The 19,679-nt window shown below is 42.7% G+C and overlaps 2 protein-coding genes across 2 annotated transcripts; both read left to right on the forward strand.

Annotated features, from left to right (window-relative positions):
- Positions 1-10,256: 10,256 nt before the first annotated feature.
- Positions 10,257-11,526, forward strand: LOC139786030 (uncharacterized). The gene is made up of 2 exons (XM_071725192.1): positions 10,257-11,399; positions 11,488-11,526. The coding sequence occupies exons 1-2, from the start codon at positions 10,257-10,259 to the stop codon at positions 11,524-11,526; spliced, it is 1,182 nt and encodes a 393-aa protein (XP_071581293.1).
- Positions 11,527-11,599: 73 nt separating this feature from the next.
- Positions 11,600-15,262, forward strand: LOC139786031 (uncharacterized). Its single transcript, XM_071725193.1, has one exon. The coding sequence runs from the start codon at positions 11,600-11,602 to the stop codon at positions 15,260-15,262; it is 3,663 nt and encodes a 1,220-aa protein (XP_071581294.1).
- The last annotated feature ends 4,417 nt before the right edge of the window (positions 15,263-19,679 follow it).

Raw genomic sequence — 19,679 nt, forward strand, 5'->3', positions numbered from 1 at the left:
TGATCTAGCAAAGCTTATCTGACTGGTCCGACCGGCTCGTCCCTTGTTCTTTGATCGTTCGGCTTAATTAACATGCAATTCTTCTGGGATACGTTTTGCTGAACTCAACGCTTATTCCTTTCGTGGACATATAGACTTGCTTGGACGTGAAATTGGATAACATTGTTTCCGGTATAGAACTTCTAGTGCTTTCATTCCTTATTATTAGTTCGTAAATTGCGCTGCGCCTTAGTTCTTAGTTTTATATACACTATTTAGTTCTCTTTAGTAATACTGCTCCTTATCTTATTCTTTTTCACTGTACTTATTATTAGTTAAGTTGCGTTAGTTCTTAGTTTTTTACAGGGTATATTATTGAGATTGCTGCTGCTTGCCTTATGAGAGAGAGCATGCACATCATACTAACTTCTGACCGCTATATTTCGCTTTTGTTTATATCTTATTATATCTCTGCATCTTGTAACTGCTATATTATTGTAATTGCGATATTATTGTAACTGCTATATTACTTTTTTTGCCCTTTAGCCTTTGCTTGGGCATAATAAATTATATCTATCTCTCTCTCTCTCTCTCTCTCTCTCTCTCTCTCTCTCTCTCTCTCTCTCTCTCTCTCTCTCTCTCTCTCTCTCTCTGCCCTATTATTCTCTCTCCTCCCTCACCATGTCTTTTTGTCCCTCCTTCTCTTTTTCCTTCACACATTCTATTACCAATTTTCTCTCTCCCTCCCTCATAGCCTTTTCCTCAAATCTTACTGCTCTATTTTCCGCAATTGAACTTAGCTTTACTATCCCCGTTTCCCTATAAACTAAATAGTCCGGTGTACAGGAGTCGAGGTTTAGGGTCCACTTTATATACTTCTTTTGTATTCTTTTACATTCTTCAAATCTGTGCCCCATAGCCTTTGTCTGTATATACAAACTTTTACTTCCAAGGAACATTTAAAATTTTTTGATACATCATTTTTTTAAAAAAAGATTTAAAAATTTTAAATATATTTATTTTTGGATGAGATTTAGGATGTGAGAAATACCTTAACAAATTAATGATGCACGGGCATATCGTTTTTTTAACCGTTCGAGAAAACTGTTTAACATTTTATATGATTGTGGACCATTCGTAGGCTGGACTGCTACAAAAGACAGTATTTTAAAGCTACATGCTGCGGATGATATCATCTCTCGTTTGCAGATTGAAAATGTTCAATGTTATATTATGAAAATCTTGCACGCTTATAAAAACATACAAGAAATCTGCCAAAGAAATAGTGCTAAGAATTTATGTGCAATAAAACACACACATACACAAGGAAATGTAAAAAATTGATTTTTTATTATTACAATGATTTCAATATTGAAATTATTTTGTACTATTTGCTACCTAATGGTTGTATATAATTACTAACAAAATATTAATAACAAATAATAAATTAACAATTCTTTGCATTTCTTTCCTGACGGAAAAGACCACCACCTTCTCGCGGTTTCCGTTGAGCAACAGTATGCACGTTGTATATAAATACAAAATAAATTAAATAAGTAAAAATACAAGCTACAAGCTATAATTTTTTATTCAGAATTAATATTTAATTTTATTATTTACATTTAGATAATATTATCATGTTAAAGTTAATGTTGGTTTGTTATGTAAGAAATTAAAAAAAAACAGCGTGCATATTGGCCAATAGTGGATTTTTATACATTGTTACATTTGCAAAGTTCAACTTTAATCAAAACAAATATTTCAAGGTCTGCAAATTAAAAAAAAACGGAGAATTCTTTTAACTTTTTATGTTTATAAAGATTTATTTCATTGCATTTGGTAATTTTTATATTTTTAGACATTTTATTTACATATTATTCACAATTGAAATTGATTATACATATATCAGTGAATAACGACAGAATGATTGACATATATCTCGATATTTTATAAGAAAAGATTAAGTTTACAATAAATAACGTCGCCCATCGATTTGCCAACTCGAGATTCGGAGAATCGCGAGATCTGAAATATGTGCCGGCATAGCCGGCCCTGGCATAGCGACGTCATAGCACAAGAGAGAAGGAGACAACGATCGTGTTCTGTCCTTCTTTGCGCCGAGCGTACACGCAGTGATGGCAGTTTTGAAGCCCAGCACCACGGTGCTGTTGGAGTGGGGGAGCACCACTACCAGCCCGCACCGTGTCCGTGTGCGCTCCGCGCTCGGCTCTGCTTCGGGTCTTTAGAGACGAGCAGACGTATTATGTTCCTTCTCCTTTCCTCCTATTCAGCCACGAAAGCGACACGCGACGCGCTTCGCGTTCTGTTACGCGTTGAATATGCCTTTTCTAGATATCAATCAAGTAATCAGAATAAAGATTTTTGGTTACTGGATTAATCAATTCTGATTACTTGATTAATCAATTGCTCGATTAATCAATAAACTAACTGCATATAAACAAATTATATGTCTCCCCGTCGACCGTTATCTACGACTTTGATGATTATAAACTAAGTAAAAGAATTTGTTGCTCGGGTCTTTTTGTTATTTAAATATTCTACGGACCGTGCCCTACCAGAATATGCAACGTATGATTTTGTTGCTCGACTCTAACTGCAAATAAACAAATTATTTATCTCCGCGCGACCGTTATCTACGACTTCGATGGCTAAAAACTAAGTAAAAGAATTTGTTGCTCGGGTCTTTTTGTTATTTAAATATTCTATGGACCGTGCCCTGTATGAATATGCAACTTGCGATTTTGTTGCTCGCCTCTAACTCTAAATAATAAAATTATGATAACCGATTAGTTAATTATTAATTGAGGAAAGCTATTTTTTGATTACTCGATTAATCAAGTAATCTGAATAATAATTTGTTTATTACTCGATTAATCAAGTAATCGGAATAAGAATTTTTTGATTACTCGATCAATCAAGTAATCAGAATAAAAATTTTTGGTTACTGGATTATTCAATTCTGATTACTTGAATAATCAATTGCTCGATTAATCAATAAACAGTGTAAAATATTCATCAACATTAAAACGAAACGATTAAATAAGATTAAATTAATAAAAATTAAAAGAGGAGCTTTATTAGACATAAAGATAACATTAAGTTAACCATTTTCATTGTTACAAGTGGTCTTCCACACTACCTATGAGGTGCCACTAATAGTGCGTTAGGTTTTTAACGTGGACCTTCGCCTGTAGCCCTATTATACCACATTTTTTTATGTATGTACATATAGGTATAATCTCTTAACGTAAATATAGAAACATGTTAAAAACAGAAATTTTTAATTCATTTTTTCGTGCTACTGTGCTTAATTATACTGAGTGCGTACTAGTGCGATCATCCGAATTCGCTAATTGAAAGGCAAACTTAGGAATGGATACAGTATTTCAAATAAGTGAACAGTTTAAAATATTTTTTACATTTTTTTTATTTAAAAATATAAATTTAAATTTCCATATTTCGGGGCCCGGTCACCCCAACCGCTTCGGCCGCCCCGACCGCTTCGGCCGCCCCGACCGCTTCGGCCGCCCCAACCGCTTCGGCTGCCCCGACCGCCGCCTCGGCCGCCCTGACCGTCGCCTTGGCCGCACTGACCGCCGCCTTGGCTGCTCCACTGGCGGTACCAGTGGGCTCGACTTTGGCCCGCTCCCCTTTTTTTCATTCCTTAAAAAAATATATATATAATTAATTTCATTAATATGCATATTTATTAATATACATAATTAATTCAATAATGTACTTCGATTTAGCAACGGTTGTTGCTGCTGCTGCTGCTGGGGTAGCGGCTGTTGTTGCTGCTCCAGCTGCTGCTGCTGCTGCTGCTGCTGCTGCTGCTGCTGCTGCTGCTGGGGCAGCGGCTGTTGTTGTTGTTGTTGCAGCAGCTCTTGGGGCTGCTGCTGTTGCTGTTGCTGTTGCTGTTGCTGTTGCTGCTTACACAAGAAATCCAGCTTCCGCTGGATTTCTTGTAGGACCGTTGCACGTTTCCCTTAGGAGTTTTTATTGAAATAACAAAAAAAAATACGAAAAATTGGATAACAATAAAACTCTAATGATAAATATTAGTTAAGATTTAAAGAGACTAAAGAGTCAAAGTCGGTTGTCTACAATAATAAATATGCTTCAAAAGTTATAAATAAAAAAGTATATAAACGTTGCATAAATTGCCAATTTTAAATTTAAAAAAAGAACTTGATTATTAGCAATTTTTATTAATTTTATTATATTCTTCAGTTTTTTCTACCCCTATTTCATATATAATTCGTTAAGATTTAGTTGATTAGTTCTGGAGTTATAGAAATTTCGGTAAATTTGGCACACACACACACACACACACACATACATACGTACAGACATTTTTTAAAATTACAAATTTTCGACGTTTATAACATTCTGAACACATTCAGAAAAAAAGGACCTTTGATCGCGTATAAAGCTGGGTCTAATCAACCAAATCTTAAAAAATTATATATGATATAGGGGTAGGAAAGACTGAAAAATATAATAAAATTAGAAATAAATCGATATCTCCAAATTTGCGGAAGTTAGAGCATAAACGAACATTTCTACAAAAAGTCAAAATTTTATTAACAAAGAACCGCTTTACCGATCATTGCCAAATTCAATCCCAACCTTCCTTATATGATACTCTATCGATTAAAAAAAATGCACTCCGATATCTAAAAAATTACGGAAGTTAGAGCATTAACGGACGACAGAAGCGTTACATACATACATATACACACACACACACACACACACACACACACACACACACACACACACACACACACACACACACACGCGCGGACATTTTAAATAGAAGTGATTTTTCGACGTTTTAAAACATATTCTAAACACTTTGCCAAAGATACCTGAAAAAAATTTTTTTTATGAAAACAAAGCTTCCTCTATGAGAAAGCAAAAGTTTTAAATTTATCAAATCTACTCTTTTACGGAACATTTTTACACGGATGTCACATAAAAATATTATTCTACAGACGTGAAAAGCAATCACTTATTTTATTTTGTTTAAGTAACAATTTTCTTCAGCAAAGAATATTTTCTTAATATAATGTAAGATATACTCTTAACAAGTCTAGAATGTTTTAAATAAATGTGATTATGATGACTTTAGAGTAGAATTTGCGATATTATTTACACTGAAAGAGGCTAAAAACGTTTATATAAATTTATTTATATCTTTGAAACGTATTTGTTAGCACGGACAAACGGTTTTGACTCCTTAACTTCTTTAAACTTTCTTAATAAAGAAATGAAAATAATTTGATGTATTACTTACGAGACGAAGTGCTCTGCATAGCGTCCGCGTCCGCTTTCGTGGTCGAACATAAACTCAATAAGATGGAAACACAACCGACCGCGTATATATATATATATATATGTATCGTCTCGTGTTTTTCAAATGTTTTGAGTGAGAAGGACAGAAAGGACGCGCGATACATATCTGTATCGCGCGTCCTTCTCGTCTTTCTCACTCAAAACATTTGAAAAACAAGAGACGATCGCGGATTCTCAGCTATTATATCCTCGAAGTCGAATCACTCAGTGAGCCGATCTGTAGACGAAGGTGTATATAATTTTCGTCAGCTAAGAACACTTTCCTTGCCTTACTGTGAATAAAGTTAAGGGAAGTTAAGCTGAAGCAGACTGTGAGTTTCTTATATCTATATATTTTATTATCTTTTGGTCTTGAAATATATATATATTTTAATATTTCAAGAAAATAAATATAATTGAAATGTGCGAGCCATTAACAAAAAAGTGTAAGCGAAGCTTCGTAGAAGCTTGGCTTGATGATGATCAATATAAGTCTTGGATACGGAAAGTTCCGTCTAATGATAATTTTTTTCATTGTACAATATGTAATAAAGATTTTTCTTGCAACACGCGCATTTCAAGACATGCGGATTCTGCGTGTCACAAGAATAATGTAAGAAGTACATCTGATGAAATAAGTGACAATGTAAATGTAGAAAAAAATATGTCTAACCCAAGAAAATTTCGAAAACAATGGTTAGATATTGAGCAGTTTCAACCATGGTTACGCGAATCATCAGATGATGAAAAAATGTGTTTTTGCTCATTTTGTGAAAAATTAATAACAGCTAATTTGTCAAATATTGATCGTCACGCAAAATCCGCTGCACATATAACAATTGCTACACAAAAAAATATAGAAAGAGAGGAATCGGACCAAAAGTTTGTAGCCGATGAATCTCTTCTATCATTTGATGAACGAAAGAAAGTAGCAGAAATTCGATACACTGCGCTTATAGTAGAAAAAAATATTCCGTATAAAAACGTAACAGACATTCTCGCGTTCTTTCAACTAATAGGAGAAAGTTCTGAAATATTGCGAAGTATAACTATGAGTCGGGCTAAATGTCAAAAAATTATTTCGAACGTGTTGGCTCCAGTCGAAACAGATCGTTTAGCAAAAATAATTCAAAATAGTAAGTTTACTATTTTTATTGATGAAACGTCAGACATTGCTAATCAGAAATGGATGACGTTTCTCGTGCGGTTTGTTAATCCTGAAACATTAGATATTCGCTCGCAATTAGTCAAATTGATTGACATTGATGCAAAAGATAGTAGCGCGGATAAATTATTTAAAGCTTTTAAAAATGAAATGTGGAAATTAAAAATTCCATTTTTAAATATTATTGCTTTGTCATGCGACAATGCATCCGTCATGACAGGCAAAAAGTCATCATTTAGCACAAAGCTTCGGGAAATGAATAAAAATGTATTCATACTTTCATGTCCGTGCCATTCCGCTGCATTAATTGCACATGCTGCATGTGCTAAGATTCCAAACTATTGCGAGGAATTTGTAAAAAAAATAGCAAATTATATTAACAGTAGCCCTAAGCGATTTGCTATTTTTCAAGAATTTACCGAATGTTTTTCTCAAACAAACCGCAAAATTCTAAAATTGGCCGAAACACGATGGCTTTCTCGCCATTCGTGTATTCAAAGACTTCTTGAATCTTGGAACACTATTGAATTATTTTTGAGAGAAATAGTAACGAATGAAAAAACACAGACTGGAGAACATTTATTATCCATAATGCAAAATCCTGATGTAAAGGCATATTTATTATTTTTAAAATATATTTTAAATTTTTTTAATAATTTTAATGCATTTTTCCAAGCTTTGGAAACAAGAATTCAATTATTACAACCAAAATCGCTTGAATTTTTAACTATAATTAGTAAACATTTCATAAAACCAGAATTTTTACGAAATTTAAATAATAATTTTGATTTTTCAAATAAGAAAAATCAAAAATCGTTAAACGAAATACATTTAGGAACTGAAACTGAAAAATTTCTCAATGAATTGAGTATACAAGAGCACGTAGATGTAGTTGCAAATGTTCGAGAGAATTGTTTGCAATTTTACGTTACTGCTGCTCAAGAAATTTGCAAAAGATTACCAGTAAATGATAAATTTTTGTCAAAATTAAAAGTTTTTGAATCAGGTACAGCTTTACGCGATAATAATAGAGAAACTTCATTTAATGATGTTTCTTTTATCGCTCAAACCATCAGCGGATTTGACGACAACGAATTAAAAAAAGAATGGTTAGCTTTACATCAAGATTTTACAGAAGTCGAAAAAGATAATCTTGTAATATTAGATTTTGATGATATGTGGAAACAAATTTTCCAACGTCATCAATATTCCAATTTGAAATCCCTTTTAAATGCTATTAGATCGTTACCAAATTCAAATGCCGACTCAGAAAGAATCTTCTCCTTTTTACCCGATATAAAAACAAAAAAACGAAATAAACTTTCGTATATAAATGTCAATGCTTCTTGTGTGATAAAGTCAGCATTAAAAGCTAGAAAAGAAACTGCTTTAACCATGCAAATTACTGAAAAACATTTATCTCTAATGACAACAAAAATGTTATATTCTGCATGTCCCAAAAAGCAAAAAAGTCATTTAAGAATATATGCTGCAGATATTGATGAAACTGCTACTCCTTCTACATCCAATATGTAACAGTAATTTTTAAAATAAAATGTTTTATAGGCAGTATTATTCTTATTACAAACATGATGATGTATCAAAATGTATTTATCATGTTTGTACATTTAAAAATGTATTAAAAAGTTGTCGGACACTGTGTTGGACATTACATCTATGAATAATAATAGATGTGTTAAAACATTGTCGGACACTATGTGTTGGACATCACATCTATGAATAATAATAGATGTGTTAAAACATTGTCGGACACTCTATGTGTTGGACATGAATATAAAAATTGTCGGACACTCTATGTGTTGGACATCAATATAAAAATTGTCGGACACTATGTGTTGGACATCATATCTATTAATAATAATAGATGTGTTAAAACATTGTCGGACACTCTGTGTGTTGGACATTAAAATAAAAAATTGTCGGACACTCTATGTGTTGGACATCAATATAAAAATTGTCGGACACTCTATGTGTTGGACATCAATATAAAATTGTCGGACACTCTATGTGTTGGACATCAATATAAAAATTGTCGGCCACTCTATGTGTTGGACATCAATATGAAAATTGTCGGACACTGTGTGTTGGACATCACATCTATAAATAATAATATATGTGTTAAAAAATTGTCGAACTCTGTGTTGGACATCACATCTATGAAAAATAGATGTAGGAAATACAAAAATTATATCTGTATATGTACATACATAAAAAAATGTGGTATAATAGGGCTACAGGCGAAGGTCCACGTTAAAAACCTAACGCACTATTAGTGGCACCTCATAGGTAGTGTGGAAGACCACTTGTAACAATGAAAATGGTTAACTTAATGTTATCTTTATGTCTAATAAAGCTCCTCTTTTAATTTTTATTAATTTAATCTTATTTAATCGTTTCGTTTTAATGTTGATGAATATTTTACACTGTTTATTGATTAATCGAGCAATTGATTATTCAAGTAATCAGAATTGAATAATCCAGTAACCAAAAATTTTTATTCTGATTACTTGATTGATCGAGTAATCAAAAAATTCTTATTCCGATTACTTGATTAATCGAGTAATAAACAAATTATTATTCAGATTACTTGATTAATCGAGTAATCAAAAAATAGCTTTCCTCAATTAATAATTAACTAATCGGTTATCATAATTTTATTATTTAGAGTTAGAGGCGAGCAACAAAATCGCAAGTTGCATATTCATACAGGGCACGGTCCATAGAATATTTAAATAACAAAAAGACCCGAGCAACAAATTCTTTTACTTAGTTTTTAGCCATCGAAGTCGTAGATAACGGTCGCGCGGAGATAAATAATTTGTTTATTTGCAGTTAGAGTCGAGCAACAAAATCATACGTTGCATATTCTGGTAGGGCACGGTCCGTAGAATATTTAAATAACAAAAAGACCCGAGCAACAAATTCTTTTACTTAGTTTATAATCATCAAAGTCGTAGATAACGGTCGACGGGGAGACATATAATTTGTTTATATGCAGTTAGTTTATTTGTTCGCGAACGAACCGTAGTCCCCCGTGAATAATCGCGAGGAGAATTTAAAGCCTAACATTGTATCGGGGAAGACCGTCGTTATTCCAGAAGTTCTCGAGAAGCCGAGAGACGATCGCTTGTTTTTCCACGCGTACTTGCTCCGTCCCTTTTGTCTCAGCGCGCGACGTAAACATTAGGGACGGAGCACGTGACCGTGGCGAAAGCAGCTGATCGGTTACCGATTTCGAAATTCGACGTGTCAGTGGGTCGGCGACCGATTGGCTGGGCTAATTGTTCGGCCCATTATCGGGGATGCCTGGCGCGTGGGGATGAGAAGCTCGTACCTCCGTGCGCGCCGGGGCTCCCCGAGCAGATACGTCCTGAGAGGCGACGAAGCGTTTTTGCGAGAAAGCGATACGTATGCGCGAAGTCTCGACGACGACTCGGTCCGTGTCTCTCTGCACAGTTCGCGCGGCAATAACCGTGGCTCGCGGAATAAGCGTCGCCTTTCGAGGAATCTCGACCGCGTTTCGCGGATCCTTAAGCTGTAAATAACTGTGTAAATATACTGTAAATAGACGAACTTGAAATAAGCCCCGATCCCGTGCCTCTGATTCGATCCTCCTTCCGCTCACGCACATTTATTGGTCCTTCGAGCCGGATTTCGCGACCGATATCCGCGCCGCGAGTGAGTGGTCAAGGGTGAGCTTCTCGTGCTACGAGTGACCGCCTGGGAGACGAAGATGAGCGATTCCGAGATGGAGGGAATTATCCGTTCGCAGAACGAACTGCACGGCCGCATCGCGCGCGCCTACGATAACTTGAAGAAAGCGGGAGGCGCAAGATTTACAATGGGACTGGTGGACGCGCGCCTCCAAGCCCTGGAATCGAACTGGAGCAAATTCGAGGAGCAACACAGCAAGCTGCTCCTAATGCCTCCAGAGGCTCTCGCCGCCACTGACTATAAAAGGCAGGACCTCCCGGCATTGGTGGAGGAGGCTTTCGTGACGCAGAAGGGAATGTTCCTGGATGTCATTCGGTCGCACAAGGCGAGGGAGGAGGCCGCAGCTAAGCTCGATACTTCGGAGACGGCGGCGATGACTCCTCGCACCACGTTGCCGCGAATTCAGCTGCCGGAATTCTCGGGCAAATACGAGGACTGGCCGTCGTTCCGCGACCTCTTCCGCTCCATCATCGGCCGGGACGCTACCACGACGCCGGTGGAGAAGCTGCACTACCTCAAAACTTCCCTAAAAGGTGAGGCTGAATTGTTAGTCCGGAATATCGCGACGACGGCCGAGAATTATGACAGTGCGTGGGGCGTGTTAAACGCGTATTATGAGAACAAGCGACTTCTCACCCGCGCGTATCTGTCTAACTTCCTTGCGCTAACGAAAATGAAGAGTGAATCGGCAGTCGAACTTCGCAAGGTTTTCCACGGCGTCAAGGCAACGGTCAGTTCGTTGGCGAGTATCGGTCGGCCTATAAACCGCAGCGAGGACCTCTTCGTTTATCTGACGGTCGAGCTCCTGTATCCGCGTTCGCGCCGCGAGTGGGAGACGTCGATCGGCGACACGACCGAGCCTCCGACGTACGCGATTCTCGAGCAATTCCTTGATCGACAGCTGCATACGCTCGAGTCGATGCAGCCCTCTAAAGTCGACGGAACCGCCGGCAAGGCCGCGAACGGAGCTGCCAAATCCGCGCGAAGCCACCTCGCGCGAAAGCAGGAGGGAAAGCCCGACGCCAAGCGAGGCCGTTGCCACTGCTGCCAAAAGGACCATATCCTCATGTTCTGCGAGGACTACAGAAGGAAAACGGCCCAGGAACGGAAGCAGCTCGTCGACGACAAGAACCTGTGCCTGAACTGCCTCGGTTCTCACAAGGTCAGTGAGTGCGCGTCGAAGAAGGGGTGTGCGGCGTGTGGCGCACGCCACCATACTTCCGTTCACGATGCGTGCCGCGAGGTCGAAGTCGCGAGGACGGTTCACGCGGTTGAAAGGCTTGCAGTAAAGCCGGGCTCGGTGCTCCTCGCCACCGCCCGCGTTCGCGTAGCCGGCCGGTTCGGCGCCGCGACGGTCCCGCGATGTCGATCTCCGCGCTCGTGCTCCCCCGGCTCACGATATACGCCGGCGGTGTCGAGGCCGGCGTTGGCGCGTGGACTCATCTTCGGGGTCTGGAGCTGGCGGATCCCGAATTCAGCGCGTCCGACTCGGTGGATATCCTTCTCGGTGCTGATGTTTACGCGGAGATACTGAGGGATGGACTTCGCAAGGGGGGTAGCCGCGAGCCCGTCGCGCAAAACACGGCTCTCGGCTGGATTCTGTCCGGCGCTATTGGTGGAGGTGCTTCGAGCCACGTCGCGCAGTCCTATCAGTGCCGTGTCGAGGACGACCTGTCGCAACTAGTGAGGCGATTCTGTGAGCAGGAGGAGGTCCCGTCGGCTACCGTACCGCTCTCGAAAGCCGATCAGGAGTGTGAGGAGCATTTCGCGCGCACGCACTCGCGTAAGCCCGACGGGCGCTACGTCGTGAGACTCCCCGTGATCGAGCCGATGCCGAACCTTAGTGGTACGCGCCGCGCGGCCGTTCGCGTGATGAAGGCCATGGAAGCGAAGTTCGCGCGGGATGCTCCCTTCCATGCGCTGTATACCGACTTCATGCGGCAATACGTCGAGCTCGGACATATGACACCGGTCGATCCTCCGGCCGATCCGACGAAAATGTCCGTCTGCTATCTGCCTCACCACGGAGTGATGAAAGAGACCAGCGCGACGACGAAATTGCGAGTCGTCTTCAACGGCTCGTCGGCGTTGCCGACGGGAGCGACGCTAAATAAGTATCTGCAAACCGGGCCGAACTTACTGCCGGCCTTGGCAGAGATCTTACTCCGGTGGCGACGCCACCGGTTTGTTTTCGCGGCGGACATTGAAAAAATGTACCGTCAGATCGAAGTCCACCCTGAGGACAGGGATCTGCAGCGCATAGTCTGGCGGGAGAGCCCTGGCGATGCGTTGCTGGAGTTCCTTTTAATCACGCTCACATACGGGCTTGCTTGTTCCGCGTTCCTGGCGATTCGCACGCTCTATCAACTGGCCAAGGACGAAGGAGTTGAGTTCCCGCTAGGAGCTATCGCCCTTCTACTGGAGACATACATGGACGACGTATTGTCTGGCGCGGACACGATTGCTAGGGCCAAGGAGATCCGTCGTCAGCTGGACCGAATCTGCATGGCGGGCGGCTTCCCGCTCAAGAAGTGGTCAGCGAACGAGGCTTCGATACTCGACGAGGTCCCTCCTGAGGATCGCCTGCAACGCGAGCCCCGGTGGTGGCTGCCGGGAGAGAGCCACCTGACCCTCGGGCTGCGCTGGCATCCGCACGAAGATCAGTTCGCCTACTCGACGCAACTGATCCCACTGGAGGCTATTACGAAGCGATCGGTCTTATCTTTAGCCGCTCGGCTATTCGATCCGCTGGGGTGGCTCGCCCCTACTACCGTATTAGCTAAGATCTTGTTTCAGTCCACCTGGTTGCTGGGGTTGGATTGGGACACGCCGCTCCCCGACACCGACGTCCGACGATGGCTCGAATTCCAGGCCGAGCTCCCCCTGCTGGAAACGATCCGAGTCCCCCGATGGCTGAAGAGCGACCAAGAAGGCGTCAGACGCGAACTTCACGGATTCGCCGACGCCTCGGAACAGGCGTACGCAGCGGTGGTCTACCTGCGGACCGAAAGCTCGAACGGCGAAGTGGTCGTGACCCTCGTGGCGGCGAAAACCAAGGTCGCTCCATTGAAGCAGGTCTGTCTGGCACGACTGGAGCTAAGCGCGGCCGCCTTACTCGTCCGACTCGCCGATCATGCTCAGCGGGTACTCGAGTTCAAAGAGGAGCCGATCCATCTGTGGACTGACGCGACCGTGGTGTTGGGCTGGATTCGAGGCCATCCGGCCTCCTGGAAAACATACGTGGCAAACAGAGTGAGTGAGATCCAGCTCACTCTCCCTGACGCCTGTTGGCATCACGTTCCCGGGCGTGAAAACCCCGCCGATTGCGCCTCCCGGGGTCTCTTACCAAGGGAACTCGTAGAGCACCCGCTCTGGTGGCAGGGCCCGGCTTGGCTCCGATCTAAGACCGGTCCGTGGACGGCCCCCTTGGAAGACGACATACCAGTCGACCTCCCCGAACGGCGCTCTCACATACATGCAGCGGCGGCCGCGACAGAAGAGCCCGAGATGCTGACGAGACACTCGTCCCTGACGAGCTTGGCGCGCACGACAGCTTGGTGCCGTCGTTGGCTGCTGCGCCTGCGGGCGAGGCGGACCGCCCACGAGGAACAGCCCGATGCCTCCGCTGGCCCCGTACTGACACGCAAGGAGCTCAGCGACGCCATTGTGAGTTGGATCGGCTTAGTTCAATCCTGGAATTTCAAGGGAGAAACGACAGCGCTCAGAGAAAACAATCCGCTGCCGGCGCGCAGTTCCTTGGCCCCACTGAGCCCCTTCCTGGACGAGCGAGGCCTGCTCCGCGTCGGCGGTCGTCTCAAGAACGCCAGGCTCGCCTACGACGCTAGGCACCCCGTGATCCTGCCGGGACCGTCGCACTTAACGAGGCTTATCGTGGAGGCGTGCCACCGGCGGACATTACACGGAGGAGTGCAGATGACCCTCGGGGCCCTTCGACAGGAGTATTGGGTCCCTCGCGGTCGTACATTGGTGAAGGGGTGCATTCGGCGTTGCGTGACGTGCGTGCGATGGCGGGCGGCCTCTCCGCAGCCTCTCATGGGAAGCCTCCCTGGCCCAAGGGTAACCCCCGCTCGGCCGTTCCTCAACACGGGAGTCGACTACGCCGGACCAGTGTGGCTGAGGACCTCCAAGGGACGAGGCCAACGGGCCTCTAAAGCATTTATTGTCGTATTTGTGTGTCTGTGTTCCAGAGCGGTACACCTCGACGTGGCTACGGACTACACCGCCGACGCCTTCCTGGCGGCGCTGCGCCGATTCGTTTCCCGCCGAGGCTTGTGCCAAACGTTGTACAGCGACTGCGGCACAAATTTCGTCGGTGCCGACGCACAATTGCGCGATCTATTCTCTGCAGGCGGCCAGGAGGGCCGACGCATCGCCGAGCGCGTCGCCGAGGAGAGGATCTCGTGGCGATTCAATCCCCCCGTTGCGCCTAACTTTGGCGGTATTTGGGAGGCGGCCGTCAAGTCGACCAAGCATCACTTGCGGCGAGTGATTGGCGAGGCAAAGCTCACCTACGAGGAGATGGCCACGTTACTATCTCAGATAGAGGCGTGCCTAAATTCACGTCCTCTGCAGGCCTTGACAGACGACCTTGAGGATCTCAGCCCGCTCACTCCCGGTCACTTCCTCATAGGCTCGGCCATCAGCGCCGTACCCGAGCCGTCGCTGACGGAGGAGAAAACGGCTCGTTTGTCCCGCTGGCAACAGGTCCAGCAGATGCGGGACCATTTCTGGGCGCGGTGGTCCCGAGAGTACCTACAGACGCTATCTCATCGTCCGAAATGGCTCAAGACCGACATGGAAGCGCGAGCGGGCCGCTTGTGCCTCGTGAGAAGCGAGACGACCCCCCCGACCAAGTGGCCCCTCGCTCGGATCGAGGAGCTACTCCCGGGAGACGACGGCCAGGTTCGCGTCGTCAAAGTTCGAACGGCGGCGTCGACGCTCACGCGGCCCGTGAGCAAGCTCGTCCTCCTCCCGGACTGCGACGCACCGGGAAGCGAGGAATAATCGCGAAATCGTCGTCTCCTTATCGTGATCGCAGTATATGTCATAACCGCAAAATTAAAGCAGCATATATCCCCCGCGTACGGGTATCGGCTAAATACTCGAGCGAGACGGTCGCGAAAGGGAAACGCGTCGCGAGCAAATTAGCCAATTAATAATAGTTTAGCAAATAATAGTTCTCCGGTTCTGCGAATACGCGGCTCTCAAAGCGCATACACGTCGGCGAAAATAAATCGTAGGTTGCACCATACGAGGCGGGCGGAATGTTCGCGAACGAACCGTAGTCCCCCGTGAATAATCGCGAGGAGAATTTAAAGCCTAACATTGTATCGGGGAAGACCGTCGTTATTCCAGAAGTTCTCGAGAAGCCGAGAGACGATCGCTTGTTTTTCCACGCGTATTTGCTCCGTCCCTTTTGTCTCAGCGCGCGACGTAAACATTAGGGACGGAGCACGTGACCGTGGCGAAAGCAGCTGATCGGTTACCGATTTCGAAATTCGACGTGTCAGTGGGTCGGCGACCGATTGGCTGGGCTAATTGTTCGGCCCATTATCGGGGATGCCTGGCGCGTGGGGATGAGGAGCTCGTACCTCCGTGCGCGCCGGGGCTCCCCGAGCAGATACGTCCTGAGAGGCGACGAAGCGTTTTTGCGAGAAAGCGATACGTATGCGCGAAGTCTCGACGACGACTCGGTCCGTGTCTCTCTGCACAGTTCGCGCGGCAATAACCGTGGCTCGCGGAATAAGCGTCGCCTTTCGAGGAATCTCGACCGCGTTTCGCGGATCCTTAAGCTGTAAATAACTGTGTAAATATACTGTAAATAGACGAACTTGAAATAAGCCCCGATCCCGTGCCTCTGATTCGATCCTCCTTCCGCTCACGCACATTATTGATTAATCGAGCAATTGATTAATCAAGTAATCAGAATTGATTAATCCAGTAACCAAAAATCTTTATTCTGATTACTTGATTGATATCTAGAAAAGGCATATTCAACGCGTAACAGAACGCGAAGCGCGTCGCGTGTCGCTTTCGTGGCTGAATAGGAGGAAAGGAGAAGGAACATAATACGTCTGCTCGTCTCTAAAGACCCGAAGCAGAGCCGAGCGCGGAGCGCACACGGACACGGTGCGGGCTGGTAGTGGTGCTCCCCCACTCCAACAGCACCGTGGTGCTGGGCTTCAAAACTGCCATCACTGCGTACACGGACAGAGGAGCGTGGCATTAGTGTGCGTGGCTATCCCTTGCGCAGCCTTGCCGGCGCATCCCCTCCACACGCTGTAGCATGCTGGTCGGTCTGCACAGCGGCATCACTGGTCGCTCACCCGGAAGCAAAAGCGCTGACAGCTAAGTCAGCATCGCGGAAGCTAATGCGCGAGGAGATAAAAGCCCGCCCTTCCAAGAAGCGGCGGGCAGTCTAGAACAAAAGGCTATATCGCGCACGACCGAACGTAACCTAATATATTGTGAACGCCCGCAAGTCAGGGCAGCGAAATAAGAAGATATCTGTATCATTCAAATAATAACTTTATTAAACATCGTTCGACCAAGAAACTGGCTGAGTTATTCTCCTTCCTCCCGGCGGATCCAAAAGAACTCCGTGCCGACCCTGCGATCCAAGGTACGGCACAACACTACAGTATAATTTTATATTTTGTGTCTTGTCACGTCTAGGTCCGTTATCCTGATAGAATCACGTTGGTGAGAGGAAATCACGAATCACGAGAGATAACGCAAGTTTGTGGCTTTTATGACGAGTGCTTATGTAAATACGGCAGTATAACAGTACGGCAGTATTGCACAGAGATATTTGACTATTTATCGCCATATTACCTGCCATTAGTGACAGCAAGATTTTTTGTGTTCACGTTGGATTATTGCTTAGTATTCAGATAATATATCAAATCCGGACTATACTGACTGAAAATAAGAAATAAGTACACATACTTATAATGTAAGTATATGTACTTAGAGAGATTTTATTTAGATTAAAATAATTTGTATTATTTTAATTTTGTCCAAACAAGAATAACAAGGTGAGAGGGGAGTTCCCTTAGCTGGCGATAGGATAATAGCCGTAATCCGTAGCTGGCTCTTGGAGACAGCTAAATGCACGCACCTAGAAGCCTAAATATTAAAACAAATTAATTAATTTCACTGACCATTTTAGGTTAGAATTATTATAATGTGCACCATTACATTTATATATATTGTTTTAATATTTAGGCTTCTTGGTGCGTGCATTTTAGCTGTCTTCAAGAGCCAGCTATACGGATTACAGCTATTATCCTATCGCCAGCTAAGGGGACTCCCCTCTCACCTTGTTAGTCTTGTTTGGGCAAAATTAAAATAATACAATTTATTTTAATCCAAATAAAATCTCTCTAAGTAAGTACATATACTTAATTTTACTGACAATTTTAGGTTAAGATTATTATAATGTGCACCATTACATTTATGTATATTGTTTTAATATTTAGGCCGGTATTCATAGTCTTCAAGACCGTAACGTCTTAAGATGCTAATATGGCTCTGTGATTGGTTCATGACATCTTAAGATTGAACTTAAGACGGTCTTAAATATAATTATGAATACCGGTCTTAGAATAAACTTTTAAATGTAAACAGTCAATTTTATGATAATTATAATATGTATTGATCGATGACGTTTTTTATTATTTAGTAATTAATATTTTTAGATGTCTTGGCCCCGAGGTACGAGCAACATTTGGTATCATTTTACCAAGGATAAGAAAGATAAGAAAGGACGATGTCGGTATTGCAATCAGGATATATCAATGCCTGGAGGATCATCCACTGAGAACCTCAAAAGGCATTTAAAAAATAAACATCCAACTGTGCCACTTTTGCGGGAAGATTCACCTTCAGCAGACAGTCGATCGCGATCTCCCTCAGTTTCAATTGGATCTGGAGATGATCCTGATGATCCACTTGAAATCGGTAATTCTGAGGTACGGACTATTTCTCAATTAGAGTTATCTGATCGTAATAGTCCCATTCAGGGACCTTCACAATCAAGATTACACGGGTCTGAATTTTCACCCCCGATTAGCCCTGCTACTTGCTCACGTCCAAACACTCCAAACTTAGTCAATCAACATTCAATAAGTAGATATGTTGATGTTATTAAACCCGTACCGTTAAATAAAAGCAGATTAATTGACATTCAATTATTAAGAACGGTGTGTAAGGAGTATCAGCCATTTTCAATAGTAGAAGACGAAGAATTTAAGAAGTTTGTCAAACTTTTGTGCTCTAGTTATAGTATGCCTAGTCGCAAAACATTGTCCAATTCTCTATTGTCTTCAGTACACAACGAAATTATAAATAAAATAACTAGTCGATTAGCTGATTCACAAGCCATCTGCTTAACGTGCGACGGTTGGACAAATATTAATAATATAAGTTTTTATGCTCTTACTGCTCATTATATCGACTCAAATACACGTCTTAAATCACATTTGTTAGAATGTTCAGAATTTAACGAAAGGCATACTGGTTTAAATATTTCCCAATGGATTCAAACAGTTTTGGAAAATTTCGATATAGCTTATAAGATTTGTGCAATCGTAACAGATAATGCATCTAATATGAAATCTGCTGTTAATATCTTAAAATTAAGGCATATTTCTTGTTTTGCTCATTCATTAAATCTCATTGTACAAAATGCTATTGAGAAAAACATTAAAAATCTAGTCGAAAGAGTTAAAGCTATCGTGCAATATTTTAAACAAAGTAGTTTCGCTTTAGCAAAATTGCATGAGATGCAAAATAACATGAACAAAGATCATTTAAAATTAAAACAAGATGTGCCAACCCGGTGGAACTCCACTTTTGACATGTTAGATCGCTTTCTTCTTAATAAAGAACCTATTATTTCTGCTTTGGCATTGTTAGGGTATAAGAACACATTGCAGCCAGATGATTGGGACTTAATGGAGCATTGTGTAAATATACTAAGAATATTTAACGAAATTACGATAGAAGTATCGTCAGAAAAAAATGTTTCCCTATCAAAAACTTCTGTTCTTTGTAGGGTAATGATTAGAAAAGTAAGAACATATTTAGAGGATAAAGCGCTACCATTAATAATAAAAAATTTGGCCGCAGGATTAATAGAAGGTTTGGCGAACCGATTTGGAGGAAGAGAAGAAAGTGATTTAATTGCTCAATCGATTTTTCTAGACCCCAGATTTAAAAAGCAGGGTTTCGGGGATGAAAGCAAGTTTCAGACAACATACCAAAGTTTAGTAGCGAGAATTAGAACCTGTATTAGCAATGATTCTTCACAATCCGTACCTCAACCTATTTTGGCAACATCTTCTTCGACAACCTCGGTCTGGGAAGAATTTGATGCCTCAATAAACCAGCTTCAAGGGACGCACAATCCCACTTCTGC

The sequence above is a fragment of the Temnothorax nylanderi genome, unplaced genomic scaffold, assembly GCF_030848795.1.
Source record: "Temnothorax nylanderi isolate EJ_2023f unplaced genomic scaffold, tnyl_v1.0 TNYL_tig0940_pilon, whole genome shotgun sequence".
Lineage (NCBI taxonomy): Eukaryota > Metazoa > Arthropoda > Insecta > Hymenoptera > Formicidae > Temnothorax > Temnothorax nylanderi.

Excerpts from the sequence above, each read along its gene's own strand:
- LOC139786030 (XM_071725192.1), top strand. The coding sequence starts at position 10,257 with ATGAGCGATTCCGAGATGGAGGGAATTATCCGTTCGCAGAACGAACTG. Across the intron at positions 11,400-11,487 it reads ACTGCCTCGGTTCTCACAAG|TCGCGAGGACGGTTCACGCG; the intron begins GTCAGTGAGTGC and ends GCGAGGTCGAAG.
- LOC139786031 (XM_071725193.1), top strand. The coding sequence starts at position 11,600 with ATGTCGATCTCCGCGCTCGTGCTCCCCCGGCTCACGATATACGCCGGC.